Here is a 14,412-nt window from a genome sequence, read left to right as displayed (position 1 = left end):
CACCTGAAGCCTGGGATTTGGGTAGACTATGTTCGGATAACGGGAGACTGAAATAGATTTTGAAACAAACAGGTACAGAGAGAAGAAGTTTTAGATTTAGTTTTGTTTATATTACTTCGAAGTACAAGACTTATCACACACCTAACCGAGCTGCTGCACGAAACAGAAATAAAAAAAAACACAAAACAAAAATATAAGAAAATAACAACCGCAAAAACAATACAGAAAATACACCAAAAACAATAACAAGCACTCAATCAGTCAAAACATTTTTATCGTAAAAGTACAAAAAAAATAATAGAAAAGTATCAATCTTCCTCCTTCCGATAGTCACTATCCTTGTACCATTCAAGTAACTTTGTATATTTGTTGAATTCCAAAATAAAATACACCTTCAAGTTATCGAACATTCAGTTCTGCCATTTGACAGGTCCTGGAATCTTATCGAGGAGTCGAGTTCATAATTTCACCCATACTGAGCATTCAAATAGGTATATTTGTATAATTGTTCTATCCTACATTGGCAATATTCACGTTCAATATAGGCAGCGTATTTGTTCAATTTAGTTGTCTAGCACCGAATGCTGAAAACTAGTTTCGCTTTGGAGAGAGGGAGTTTATAGAGCTTTGGATAAGATTTAAGCAACCTAATATAATCGTAGTTAATGGTTTGTTGCATATTCTACTCCTACAGCATACATTCACTGAAGAGTTTCATTTGGTTCTATTTCTCCCGCGGGCCCCTTGGTTTTTTGAACGGAAAGAGAAGAGAAGCAATTCTGTATTGGCCGGTACTTTTTATGTTGATTTTTTGTGGTGGGAGAAGGAAAACTAATTTTTCATTAATCAGGTGACCGTGCGGTTGGTATAAAATTTGAGGGCTATATTTTCTTCATCAGTAGGTAAGGAGGTGTTCCAAGGATGGGATGCCAGCTTCTTTTAGTAGGCGTTCTTGTTTTATCAATCTAGGGTACGGAGGCCTCTCACTACCTGAGCTGCATCGTTATAGAGAGGGGAGAGTGAGAGGATTATGTGGTCTGCCCCAGTCTATCAAGCCTTTGAGCCCTATAAGATTACCAGAAAGAAAGCTTGGGTGATAAGGTGATGGATGGTTTCAACCATTGCTCCTGGTTGGAGAGAATGATTCCCGATTGATTGTAGAACCTTAAGGCCCTTCGCGATTGCGGATTCGGTATATGGCCTGAATCAGCGCTACCTCCAAGCAAAATGGTTAGTACGGCAAGTTGACCATAATCACATGCAATCTCCAGATCATGTTTGATGTGCTGGTGTCTGTTGAGAATTCATAATTTTATTGACGGACGTTGATGAAAAGTACGAACAAGAGTTGATTTCAAGAACAGAGGAGACAGGAGAGAGAGAAGACAGGGAGGTGTAAATATGGTACATGTTCGATCCATTACGAGTCCCCCAAGATCACCCATGAGCCCCCTTCCTATCTCGCCCCACCACTTCTGTCTTCGCTTACAAGTACTAACAGTGTCCTCCGTTATTGAGGAGGATTTGTGCTATGCCGTTGTGGCTGTTGTGTGTCTCTATGCTGAGTGCTGATACGTTGTTACTACCCACGTGATTGATGTCTGCCTCATTATCAAGAAGTACCTGAAAAGCATCTTCCTGGCCCTTTTCGGAGGCATAGTTCAGTGCTACTTCATATTGCGCGCAGAACTGATCAACCTTCGCCCCTCGTTTTATGAGTTCGCTGATAATTCATTCGTTACCCCGGCCACATACTATCGATAGTAATGGGTGTCCGAAACCGTTCTCCATACTGACATCGAAACTCTCATTCGAGGCCCACATATCCATAATGATATCTGTGAACCCATAGTAGCGAATCATCGGCATCATGCTGGGCGAAAAGCAGATAAAGTTATTGTGATGATCTAGCGACTCTGAAAAGTCCCACGACTCGAGGGATTCATAAGTCTTAAGCCAGTTGATAAACGCACGCGATGGTGTTTCAAAAGAACCCAAAAAGCGTTTTAACAATTCCACCACTTTCGGCGCGGTGATACTATCGCCACATAATCTCACATGTGTATGCCACTGGCGAAACGCATAAATAAAAGACCCATGATAGAGATCATCGGTCGAGTATTCGGTTGACCAATCCTCGTCGTTCTCGGACTCATCGTGGTATCTCGGTCGAGTAAGAGTTGAGTTGGGTTCCGAAATAACGGGGCTGTTGGACAAGTTCTGCGGAATACTCCCCAAGAGTATTGACAAACATACTGCTGCAGCCATGCTATTGGTTTCCTGCTCATTCCAGAGGGTCTCCAAATACCCTTGTACCGACACATGTGCGAATCGCTTCCAGCTGGTGATCGATGACGACTAGGCCGTGGCAGAGCTTTAGTATAGTTTCGATATTAACATCACTGCCTATGGTAGCAGACGAGCTGGCGGATTCCACCCTCAGGGCAGAGACAGATCCTATTACCAATTCCTCCGGGGAGAGCGGTTCCGTCGAGCACAACCTCCACATCATGGCTAGATAAGCTAGTCTCTTTCCTCTCCCTCCTTCCCTATCAATGCCTTGGATGAATTAATCTTTAAAGACTTCCTCCAAGCTGGTAGGTAGACTATCCAATCTTCCGATGATGTCGCTTTCCGTATTCATAGTACACAATACCTGGATTTGAAGATAGACCCATAGGAACCTGTCACAAACAGCTTTAGTACGCAATATCGTTATGGATGAGAAGTAGTATCTCTTAAAATAGTACGCTCATCACATTTCATAGTATTGGAGGATTCTCATTTGTCATCATGAGTCATGGGTTTTGACTCATTCTTTCCCTGGTATTTATTAGTCATGTTTTTCTATTACTTATACGGTTATGATTTACTATGTTTTGTGTTATCTTCCTTTAGTATAAATACGGGGCATTCCCCCTTCTCTAGTTAATTGGAATGACACGCTCAATTACTACACTTCTCTACATATATTTTCTCTAGTATCTTCTTACATTCCATTTGCCTTTCTCTTCAGCGCCATACAAATCTTCTCCTCTAGGCTCTTATCTACGTTTCCATCCAATAACCTCTCGGTTTCAATCTTTTTCCGCACCTCCATGTCTATAAACTGTGCTATCTCTTTTGCATTATCCGGGAGCCCGATGCAGAGATTTGGCACCTTCTTGAACGCCTTCATGATGTCATGATCCTCCCTGCTTGAAACGAAGACCTTCACTAAACTTTTGACGGGAGTACGGACAAGCTCTTGCAACGCGTCTAATAGCTCATCTCTTGTCCAATCATCACTGGCGCTGTTTAGATCGCATTCATCCAGTCCGTCTATAATAATTGTCGTTTTGGGGATTATAGTGAGGAGCTCAATAATAAGTGTTTTACACTCATCGAATGAGAAGTCACCCGATGCGAAATCTTCCTTTTCACGAAGCTCATACTCTCGAATAACGGGACGTATATATATAACGCGGGTACTCTGGGGTGAATGGAAAGCTGTTTAAGGAGAGCGCGGAATATTGACGCGGGGTCACGACGGTCTTGCTCGTTACGATTGCAGTAGAAATAGGCGAAACCCTCGCTATGCGTACAGCTTTGAAGTTCCTCGAGATGGACATCTACTACTAGAGATCTATACCAGAATGAGCCCTGATACAAGGCCGGGGAGGAGGGGAGGGGAGAATTACGCAAGCTTGGTCTTTCCGGCCCCTGCTTCAGTTTGAAATATTATCAGTACATCACATCCCAGACCTCCGAGAAAGTAAGACAGGAGACTGACGAATTCCATGTAACCACAAAATCGCGGATTTATCCGCATGGTACCACTCGGTATAAGCCTCCATTTCAAGAAACCATTCCCCGGTATTGTCGAGGCGACCTTCCCTTGCTCGCGCGTGATGCTGCTTATAAGGAATCCGCGAGATCCATGTGAGGATGTGAGTGCGTCTAGCCTCTGGTTCAATGGAGCGCAATTAGTAAGAAAAGAAACCGTTTATTGACCAATCGAAGGGAAACTACCATCGAATTTCACAACTATGTCAGTGACCTGACCATCAATACGTACTAGAGGCTCTTCGATCTCCGCCAAGAGGTCTCGGAGAAGCCTTGTTTCTTCTACGAGTGCCACATCAAGATTAGTCATTCTGAGGAAGCCATCAATATTTGATGATAGCTTGTCATTACATACCTCTCAGTTGCTGATGCTCCGACTTTTGCACTATATACGCCCACACCAGACTTAGCATTGTAAAACACTTAACGTCGATTATTCTTTACTCACCAGTCGCCTCTACCGCAATTACCATTTTACCTACCTCCACCTCAGCCTTGTTGATTGTGTCTATTGAAAGTTGAAAGCCCTCGATGTTGAAAATCTCAGTGACCATTCGCTCTATAATGCACAAACACAACCAAATCGACGGGATTAGATTCGTCTCTTTCAACAGGATAGAACTCAAGCGCAATAGATCTGGGGAAGGATCATACCCGCTATCCCGGTTTCATAGAATCTCTTTGTCTTTGCCAAAAGGCCAAGATAGCAGCATAAAGTACCACCAACGCCTTCTCCAAATGCTCATATACGGGAGCGAACCTTATCCCTTTCAGATACAACCCTTCATAAATCTCGCACCGACTTAGAATCGCAATCAGATCCTCCAATACTACAAACACTCCCCCCATTCTCGCACTATCCTCCCCCATGACCATCAACAAAAACCGAAAAGCTGCCCACGGCAAGGTAGCGTAAACGGGATCAACCGGAGCCAGGATACTTCCAAGATTTTTGAACTTATCCATCCAGCCTATAACCCTATCTACCACATCTCGAGTTACCATAGTCGTCCCCCCATATCCTACCCCCCATTCCCCTGCTATGTATTGTACTCTTTTTTCATGGGTTATGCCAATGATTTGAGAGAGAATATCGATCTTTGAAGAGGTAATAATAAAGTGAAGCGACTGTTGATCTTGAGGGCTAAGAATTTGGAAGGCTTCCTCCCAGGGGGTGTCCATGAGGGTTTCAGAATGTATCGAAGGGCTTGGGCTCGTTGTACGAATACTATCCAGGTATAGATCGATAATTGATTGTGCGCCGTATGTGTATTGACTATATCCAGCACTAATTCGACTTTCGACAGTTACCCCACTACAGATCGAGGCCGCATCGCTTGCATAACGCTGGAAAGGACTTCCCCGGTTGCGTAAGAAGGCTCCCTGGATACCTTCCAGCGACATCATTCTCGAAAAGGATATTGAGGATAGCCCATATGGAGTCCGACTCTCCCTCGATATTGGCATACAAATTGCCCTGCTGTGCTCCATGTCTGTGGATAGCTCAAGTAACTGAGTTCTCAGGGCGCAAACATTGTTTGACGTCGCACTCGTCGTCATCCTATCCAGATATATGGTTTTGTTAACCATCCTTTCTTCAGGGAACATGCTCACAAGGAAGCAGTTGTTACCATAATGAGTATGGTGGACTTATAGGCCTCTACATTATTTTTCATATTAATGACTTCCTTCTCACGGAACGCCCAGGCCAACCGCTTTCTTAGGATCTTCATCTTGCTGTCAGTGGGGCCGGGGACGAGCTTGCCCAGGGCACCTTGTAATACGATAAAGTCACCCATCATGCAGCTTAGAACATCCGAGAGATCCTCTTTGGGAAAGTCGGGCCGGCGGGCAATGTGATCGACGCTTAATGCTTTCTCAAGGCTTGCGAGAGCAACACACAGTGATGAAAACTCCTGCCTAAGCTTTTTGATGCTTTCTGGGGCTGTGCTGACAGTAGTGATCGTAGTGACGAGGAAGAGGGAGATCTGCGAGGCAAGAGAAAGTAAACCCCCGACCGAGGCAGCTATAGAGAGAGGGTCAGCCATCCCGGAAGGCCTAGCGGCAAGGTAATGGTGTAGGATCGAGGGCTGTTCTCCACAAACGTAGTTAAGTAAGGCGCTAAAATACGTCCTGTATTGTGTCTGACAATACAGAGTTACCCCACTTGGATTATGCAAGCTGCACGACGGCCAATGATATTCTCATCACGTTACCGTTAGGATTGGATGTTAAATTGGACTGACCATGCAGTTTCACCATTTGTCGTAGTTCTCTTCCACAAGGGCATTCCTGAGAAATGATGATCTTTATTTTACCTCTCGCTGAAGAGTTTGCCATCCCAGATTTCTGTTCTGCTCCGATCGCCAAGACGCCCCGTTGGCCCATGGAGCGCCCTATACACCAGGTTGGCGGCCGCGGGGGGGGGGGGCGTCCCCTTCACCAACCCATATAAAATGGCAGAGATCAGCCCGTTCACCATGGGGAGAACTACGCTACCCTGTTGGCCAAGTTCCTTACCAAGAAGCCAGTGGCCCTATGGTCCTGCTCTAGTCCATATGCGAAGTTGGTCACTTTGGGAAGATTCGTACATGGCGGGTCGCCATATCGGAATATTCAGCCGTGGCTGGGAGAAAGCCGCCGTTTTAGAAGTTCTCAAACGGCTAGGCCATGTGTGGACTTCTAATATGGCGTGAGGAAAGAAACCTTCGAATCATATCTTTATGTTACTGCACACAATGGGTTGATTAGCACCGATGAAATTAAATACGTGTAGTATAGTTAATCATTATCTCTACCCATATCATGATGAACAGGGGTACGAATTAGGTCGACCATGTTTGTACGCCTGTCGATTGTGTTGAGTATAATGCCTTGTTAGAAATGCGTCGATAAAGCTCTCGTAACTACCGATGCATACTCGAACGAATTACCATCTAATAAATCCATCGGAACTTCCGGACAAGACTAAAAAGATAAATTACTTCCCAGCGCCATATTAGAAGTCCACACATGGCCTAGCCGTTTGAGAACTTCTAAAACGGCGGCTTTCTCCCAGCCACGGCTGAATATTCCGATATGGCGACCCGCCATGTACGAATCTTCCCAAAGTGACCAACTTCGCATATGGACAAGAGCACTGCAACTGGGTAAATATGCTAAGCTAGGATCTATTGGTGAGGTTACCAAGTCCATTCTGCTAGCTAATAGTGCGCCTCGTTGGCCAACTTGGTCGACAGGGCGCTCACTTGGCCAGCAGGGCAGAATAGCCTTTTATCTTTGCCCAGATGCTGATACAACACAACCAGATATCTCAATGGGTGACACTCAACCCGTTCGCTACCCGGGTAGCACCCATCGGGTATGGGTTGAGTACAGCCTCTTTTCAACGGCCCGAGCCGGGTGTGGCCTATATGTTAACTCTGGGTATACTCAGCTGTTTCTATTGGCAAGAAAAAGGCACTTCATCATTAAAAAATGGTAATATATTTCCAAATCCCCACCACGGTAGTTATCAAATATCCCCAGTATTACGTGAAAGGAATAGTATATATTCGGATTTGTACCGATATAAATTACCATAACTGTAAGGTTGCATGTAATTAATGACTTAAACAAAAAAAAAGATTTGTACCCATACAGGACGCAGATTTACCCCGGTAAAACACCCAGGTTGGGCCAGGTTGGGTACAAATATTATAAGGCCGGGCCGGTTCGGGTACAGACCTCTGTGACAACCCGGGAGTACCCACTGAGATGTCTGAACACAGCACACAGCCGACCAAACCTAAAAAAGCGGAAGGGAAGCTGTAGCTAGCAACTACGAATAATTGCCGGCTTGGAATATCGAGATCAATTCTCCTATCTAGCACCTCACGACTCTTTCTCCAGTGGTGTCGTCTCTACCTGCCGACCGCCCGCGCCCGCGTCTGCCCCCGCGCACCGCGACTAGACATCATCTAGCGGCCACGGCCCATTATCCTCTTCTGATTAGGGTCTGGACAGCGCTTCTTGAGGCTCTTTCTTCCGATTGAGCGCATCCCCGCTGTGCTATTGAGTACGTTGCGGCGGTGAAAGCGGACACGGCACCTCCGTGGTCACCGGGTGTTCTCGGAAGCTCTGCCGGTAATTGGTTGTAGGGCAAAGGATAAATTAGGTTTAACCATTTACATCGGGCGTGATGAGAGAGGATGAAGTGTATTGCCGGTTTGCGATGACTGTATGGGGATGTGTCTGCTTTCTGGTGCCGGAGGTGTCGGTGGAGTGTTCATTTCGCCCTTGCGGCTTGGGTTCCCGCCCGCGGTAGTCGGACGTGGGATGATCCTTTGCGTATCGGGTGGGGAGGGGAGGGGCTGGACGGAGGTTTGGGGGTTGTGCAATGTTAGATATCCGGAACAGGAATGATTAGTGTTGGGCACGAGCCGAGCGGACTCGAGCTGTTGGCTCGAGCTTTTGGCTCGAACATGACAAGTCCAGGTCTTCACAATCCAAGCCGACTCAAGCTCATTTTGCAAAGGCTTGAGCTTGAGCTCGAGCCCTATAGTAAGCCACAAATGTATGTGTTATATAATCAATGTTTGTGTTGTATCTAGCAAATCCGTTTGCATCTCCCGAGGAAAAGCACCTCAAGAAGAAATCAATTACTGGAGTGTTTTCAACGAAGTTATTCAATATGTCTGTTGTACCCGACTTCCCTCCAGAGCTCGCAGGGGATGGACACTTTCAGGAAAATGGAGGATGTTAATCTTACTATCCAGCTGTTATTCATGCCGGTTGGTACTCTCATTAATCTATTCATATAGATGAGTATAGGACGGAGAATACAATCAGCGGACTACCTAATTCTAGGAACACAGCCTATCTTTATGATAGATATCTTATTATTAGAGAAAGAATACCCGATACTACCTTACACCAAGTAAGATGCTACCACTGCCCGATTACAACAACACCTTGGGGACCCTACGATCTGAAATACACAACCACCAGTGTATTTATTCGCCATTTCAACAAACATCATCCAAACTTACCCAAATCTAGAGATGCGGAGACAACAACATTCAATCGTATCCAGAATAAGAAACGGAAAAGAGGTGAAGTACTCAATCCATGGACTTTATAGGTTGGGAGAAAAACCGACATCAGGCAGGTACCGGGAGAGCAGTTTGAGCAAGCGAAGTACAGGAAGCTTTTGGCAGCTTTTCTGGTCGATACCAATTCATCATTTCGGATTGTTGAAGCGGAATCATTCAGGAACCTGAGGAGTTATTGTAACTCCACAATCAACCCAATTTCGAGGAGGACTTTAATCCGAGACATGCAATCCTTGTTTCTTGAACTCAAACCTACCATTATTTCATGCCTGGAAGACTATACCGACAGTGGTGGATGCATCAATATTACCCTTAATGCCTGCACGTCTAGAAATAAGGTCCCCTACCTTGGCATAATCGCGTATTGGATGAACCAAAACCACGAACTCCAGAACATAATAATTGGCTTCAAACGGCTACGCGGATCACATACTGCAGAGAACCGATCACAAACAACATACAATGTCTTCCGAGAATATAAAATTCATGATTTTATAAAGTGCATTACCGCACACAATGTAACTGTCAATACCGCGATGCTCAACATTTTTGAGTTTGATCTTATGCAAGGGATTGGATGGAGCAGAGAAGATGGGCATGTTCACTGTATGGGTCATGTAATAAACCTAGCAGCACAAATGGCTTTGAAAGTTCAGCTGTGGGAACTTTTAGAATTGTCCGGAAAATCGCATCAAAAATAAGAACATCAAATTTGATATAGGAAGCTTTGGAAGCTCAGTGTCTAGCAGTGAAGATCGAGCATAATTACGTATTATTGGACATGAAAGTGCTTTGGAATAGTACCGATGCCTTGCTGGATTGGTATCCTTACCTCAAACCAGCTATTGTATACTTTATTGCCATTGAGACAAAGCTTGATACTGTTGCGTTTGAGCTCTCCTCCGAGTACTGGGGAATCTAAGTCAAAATGGTTGGCATACTCAAGATCTTTGACTCCCGTACTATATTTATTGTTCAACCCAATACCCAACTCTACAGAAACAGCTATCCTTTTATATGGTTCTGTTTGGGGAATTGCCAATGCTAAGCGATAATTCTATAGCTTTTAAACTTGTAATATTGTAAACCGGATTCCGCTCGCTGAGTGACTGATGATGCCACTAAGACGAGGCGGAACCCTACCCTATTTATACACATTGGAACCTATGCCAAGGCCCGCTTTCTAATACTAATGAGATAACGATAATAGAATAAGACAATCAACCCGAAGATAACCCCAATAGAAAAGCGCCCCCGCATAGTCCCGGCCATCCATTCTAATTCCGACACGTAACCATGAACCCTGCAATTGCCAGTAACCGAACTGTATCGTACTATTGTCCCAGAGCTACTTCCCTAAGTAGAACGGCCTGCAGCCGTAAGCCCCGCTTCTATTCCGTTCCGGGCGAGACGCCCAATAGTAAGCGTGCCCTCACCATAGCCTAATACTAGTGTGGTTACACCCGGTGCCCCCACACCACTCGGTACCTTTCTATGCTTGTTCCTTCGTTACCCGACCGTACTCGCATCACCACTCATCACTCATATTATCCCTGTTCCTTAACTTAGGAGCAGTGTTCGTATTTCCTGTAACACTACTCCCCCTTCCTAGACGTCGCCCTCGACCGTTAAAACCTCTCTATGATAAAAACCCCTTTGGGAAAAGTCATAGAGTAGGAAAGGTATCGAGCTAGTCTTCCCTAGTCCGCTGTCGTTTCAGAGGTCATCTCGAGTCGGTGACTGGCCCTTGACTCCGCGTATGGGGCCGAGTGTTGGCAACCGGTTTGAAGTTCTCATCTAAGAGTGCCTCTTGAGGGTCGGGTGTTGCGAGTCGTTTTCGTGTATTCTGTTGCCTGCCCGGGTTGGGATCCTCTCGATAAGGTCTCAGCAACATCTCGTGGAATACGTCATGAACCTTCCATTCTGCCGGAAGATTCAATCTATAAGCCCTATTTCCTACAGCCGCGGCGATCTCGAAGGGGCCTGTAAACTTGTCCGACCATTTATTGTAACCGCCGAGGTTCCGAGTATCCAGCAAAACCTTTTGACCGATTGTGAACCGCTGAACTGCTGGCCCTGGCCTTGACGCCATCCTGTCAAAGGTCTTCTGCAGCGTGTCTCTCGCTGACTCATGGGCTAGGAGAAGGTCTTCTAGGTAGGTGCTTCCCTTGGCATCCAGCTGTCTGATTTTCGCATCCGTTGGCCAATCTGTTCGTGGGTGGAAACCATAGTTACCGTAGAACGGCGATTGTCCTGTCGACGAGTGTTTCGCATTATTATATGCATACTCGCAAATCGGTAGTAGGTCCTTCCATTTCTTTCCTGTTCCGGCGGTATAGGCCCGGATGTAGGATTCGAGGTGCTGGTTGGTCTTTTCTGTTTGTCCATCCGTTTGTGGGTGGAACGAGGTCGAGAGTCTTCTACGAATCCCTAGTCGTTCCGTGACCGCAGCCCAGAATGCCGATACGAACTGTGTTCCCCTGTCAGAGACAATGCTCCTAGGAAGTCCGTGAAAGCGCCAAATGTCCTTGACAAAGGCGTTAGCGGTTTGTTCCGCGTTGATTCCCGTCATTGGAATGAAGTGAGCCATTTTCGTAAAACGGTCCACGACTACCAATACGTTACGGAATCCTGATTTCTCCTTTGGCATTTCTACTACGAAATCCATTGAGATATCAGTCCAAGGTGTGGTGGCTAACTCTAGGGGTTGAGGGAGTGACAAGTGTCTCCGGCGTTGCTTGCCTCTCTGGCACACGTCACAAGTCTTGACGAAGTTGGCTACATCCGTGGACATTCCTGGCCACCAGTAGTTCCTATCGATCAACTCAAGGGTTTTATCCCTTCCTAGATGCCCCGCTACGGGTCTGTCATGATGATCCTCGATGACTTGTCTGACCGCGTATCCTGGCACTACCCAACGACCATCTTGGGTGGCCTCATTCGATCCCGGGGTCCATTCAGTGGCAAGCTCCGTTATTACGGCATCAGCTTCCTCTGTTCCGAAGACTTCAAGGTTTGCGTCAGGGAGAGGTTCATCCCGGAACACTCTCCGAACCCATTGTCTGTCCTGTTCATACCAGTCTTGTAGTGGCTGAGGCAGCTCAGTACCTGGTATGTCGTACCACTGATCCAACGGAGTCCATCCTTCTTCGGGGTTGCCAATGATTTCAGGGCCCGTTTCTACACTGGTCCGTGATTTCCTGACAAATTGTTCTGCGCTGAGCAACTGTTTTACGGGTTGTTCACGCATTACTCCCCCTTCCATAGCGAACTCTGTGCGCCTTGTAAGTGCATCTGGCTTGCCATTCTTTTCGCCTGGTCGGTAATGAATCCTGAAGCGAAAAGGTGCTATCTTTTCGGCCCATCTGGCTTGTCTTCTCGACAACTTCTTGGTCGTTGTAAAGTACTGTAGGTTCTGATGATCCGAATGTATCTGGATAGGAATGTCCGTTCCTTCCAGCCAATGTCTCCAAGTCAAGAGAGCAGAAACTATAGCGAGCATCTCCTTGTCATAGATCTCGTAGTTTACCTCTGCCTCGTTGAACTTGCGAGAGTGGTAAGCTACCGGGTGTAGAATACCGTCCTCGAACACCTGAGAGAGTACTGCGGCCTCAGCCCAGTCACTCGCGTCAGTTTCTATGATCGCTTCACTGTGTTCGTCATAGTGTCGTAGTATTGGGGCAGACGTAAATCTCTCCTTGAGTTCGTCGAAAGCACTTTGCTGTTCACTGCTCCATCGCCATACGGAACCTTTCTTTAGGAGATCGGTCATTGGTCGGCAGACTTCGGAGTACCTGTGGATGAACCGTCGTAGGAAGTTGGCGAATCCGAGGAAACATTGAAGTTTCTTGACCTTGGTGGGTGGTAACCATTCGGTGATTGCCTTTACCTTCTTAGGCGAGACCTGGTTCCCTTTCCCTGATAGTACAAATCCCAGGAATTCTACCTCCTGTTTGTACCATTCCGTTTTCTCGAGGTTCCCGTATAGATGGTTTTGCTGCAGTCGCTCCAATACCTTTCCCACAAGAGTCGTATGCTCTTCCTTAGTCTTTGAATATATTAGAATATCATCCAAGTAGACTACTACGCCTTGATCTAGAAGATCCTTAAATATGGTATTAACCATGACCTGGAACGACGCCGGTGCATTGATTAAGCCAAAAGGCATTACCCTATATTCGAAGTGGCCGTACTTCGTTCTGAAAGCTGTTTTCCATTCCTCGCCAGCAGCAATCCTAATCAAGTTATAGCCATTTTTCAGGTCTATCTTGGTGAAGAACTCTGCTCCTTTCGTCGAATCGGCCAACTCTGTCATGAGTGGAAGGGGGTAGCGATTCTTGACTGTGATAGCATTTAAGCCACGAAAGTCTACGCATAACCTCAGTTTTCCATTGGCTTTCTTCACGAACAGGATCGGTGCTGCTGCCGGGCTGGTGGAGGGGACTATTTTGCCAGAGGCTAGCATTTCGTCCAAGTACTCCCGGAGTGCCTTTTGTTCCACTGGGGAGAGCGCATAGATCGGTCCCCATGGAGGCTGCTTTCCTTCCATAAGGGGAATGGTGTGATCCCATTCAGAGTGATCAGGTAGTCGATCGGCTCCCTCCTTAGAGAAGACGTCGACGAAGTCCTGGTACTCCATTGGTATAGCACTAGCGAGGGTCTCGCCTACCAATGCCCTTGCCCAGAAGGGGTATTGCTCGATCATCATCTGTGTCTCGGGTGACGACCTCAACAGCCTGATGACCAGCTCTTCTGGGTCTTCTTCGTATATATCATACATGGTCCTGAAGCATCCCTTCACTGGACAATTGATGTTGTCGAAGGTGACCTTGTTCTGACCCCAATGTATGGTAGGTTGATGCTCCTTGAGCCATCGATGTGGTATGATGAGGTCTTCTCCTGCGAATGAGCCAACCTCACAGACGATGTCTCTGTCTAGGTGGTTGCCGATGCGGAAGGTAAGAGGTTGGGTGATATGAGTACCGGAGTTAGGCATAGGGGTGCTGTCAGCCTGTCTGATGATGAGGGGCTTGGGTCGAGGTTGAGTTGGGATCTTGAGACGATGGACACAGTTCCAGGACATAACCCAGTCCTCTGTTCCGCTGTCTAGGAGTGCGTTGACTATTTCTGCATGTTGGGTACTAGTTGCGGGGTGGTTCCAAGAGATCTCAATCTCAAGGCGGGTTTCTTGGTTGTGTGAAGACATGTTCGTATGTTTTGAAAATGTAGGGTAAGGCGGATTGTTCTTGGGTACAAGTGGGGTTGATGATGATAGTTCTTGTTCTGAGCGCGGGGCGAGGGAGTTTATATAGAAAATTTGAGCGTTGATAAAGATCATAGTACAACACTTACGCGCCAGGCGTTTTCGAAATGTGACCCCGCTTCTCGAAGTGTGTGTGAAGAGAATTTAAATTGCGCGAAATAACAACCGATAGAACATAACAGAATCCGATCCCTTAGAAAAATCTTCCTTCCAAAACAGAATAGAAAAGCC

At 46.3% G+C, this 14,412-nt stretch overlaps 4 protein-coding genes across 4 annotated transcripts; 1 reads left to right on the top strand and 3 right to left on the bottom strand.

Moving 5' to 3' along the window:
* Positions 1-1,556: 1,556 nt before the first annotated feature.
* Positions 1,557-4,613, bottom strand: H6S33_007018 (uncharacterized protein; the record flags this gene model as incomplete). Its single annotated transcript, XM_044838649.1, has 13 exons — positions 1,557-1,568; positions 1,624-1,698; positions 1,756-2,358; positions 2,421-2,514; positions 2,994-3,415; positions 3,472-3,625; positions 3,681-3,702; positions 3,773-3,946; positions 4,012-4,107; positions 4,181-4,210; positions 4,274-4,384; positions 4,480-4,554; positions 4,604-4,613. 13 exons carry the CDS (start codon positions 4,611-4,613, stop codon positions 1,557-1,559), a joined length of 1,878 nt encoding a protein of 625 aa, XP_044689182.1.
* An 80-nt stretch (positions 4,614-4,693) lies between these two features.
* Positions 4,694-5,199, top strand: H6S33_007017 (uncharacterized protein; the record flags this gene model as incomplete). The annotated part of the gene is made up of 4 exons (XM_044838648.1): positions 4,694-4,732; positions 4,913-4,933; positions 4,985-5,061; positions 5,133-5,199. The coding sequence occupies 4 exons, from the start codon at positions 4,694-4,696 to the stop codon at positions 5,197-5,199; spliced, it is 204 nt and encodes a 67-aa protein (XP_044689181.1).
* Positions 5,200-5,329: 130 nt separating this feature from the next.
* On the bottom strand, positions 5,330-5,851 carry H6S33_007016 (uncharacterized protein; the record flags this gene model as incomplete). The annotated part of the gene is made up of 3 exons (XM_044838647.1): positions 5,330-5,386; positions 5,440-5,474; positions 5,522-5,851. Coding segments are annotated over 3 exons (422 nt in total), but the record flags the coding sequence as incomplete, so codon positions are not given.
* A 4,790-nt stretch (positions 5,852-10,641) lies between these two features.
* Positions 10,642-14,124, bottom strand: H6S33_007015 (uncharacterized protein; the record flags this gene model as incomplete). The annotated part of the gene is made up of 1 exon (XM_044838646.1): positions 10,642-14,124. One exon carries the CDS (start codon positions 14,122-14,124, stop codon positions 10,642-10,644), a length of 3,483 nt encoding a protein of 1,160 aa, XP_044689179.1.
* Positions 14,125-14,412: the final 288 nt, after the last annotated feature.

The sequence above is a fragment of the Morchella sextelata genome (genome assembly GCF_020137385.1).
Source record: "Morchella sextelata strain SCLS chromosome Unknown scls_22, whole genome shotgun sequence".
NCBI classification, from domain to species: Eukaryota; Fungi; Ascomycota; class Pezizomycetes; order Pezizales; family Morchellaceae; genus Morchella; species Morchella sextelata.
This window is presented reverse-complemented; position numbering and strand designations above follow the sequence as displayed.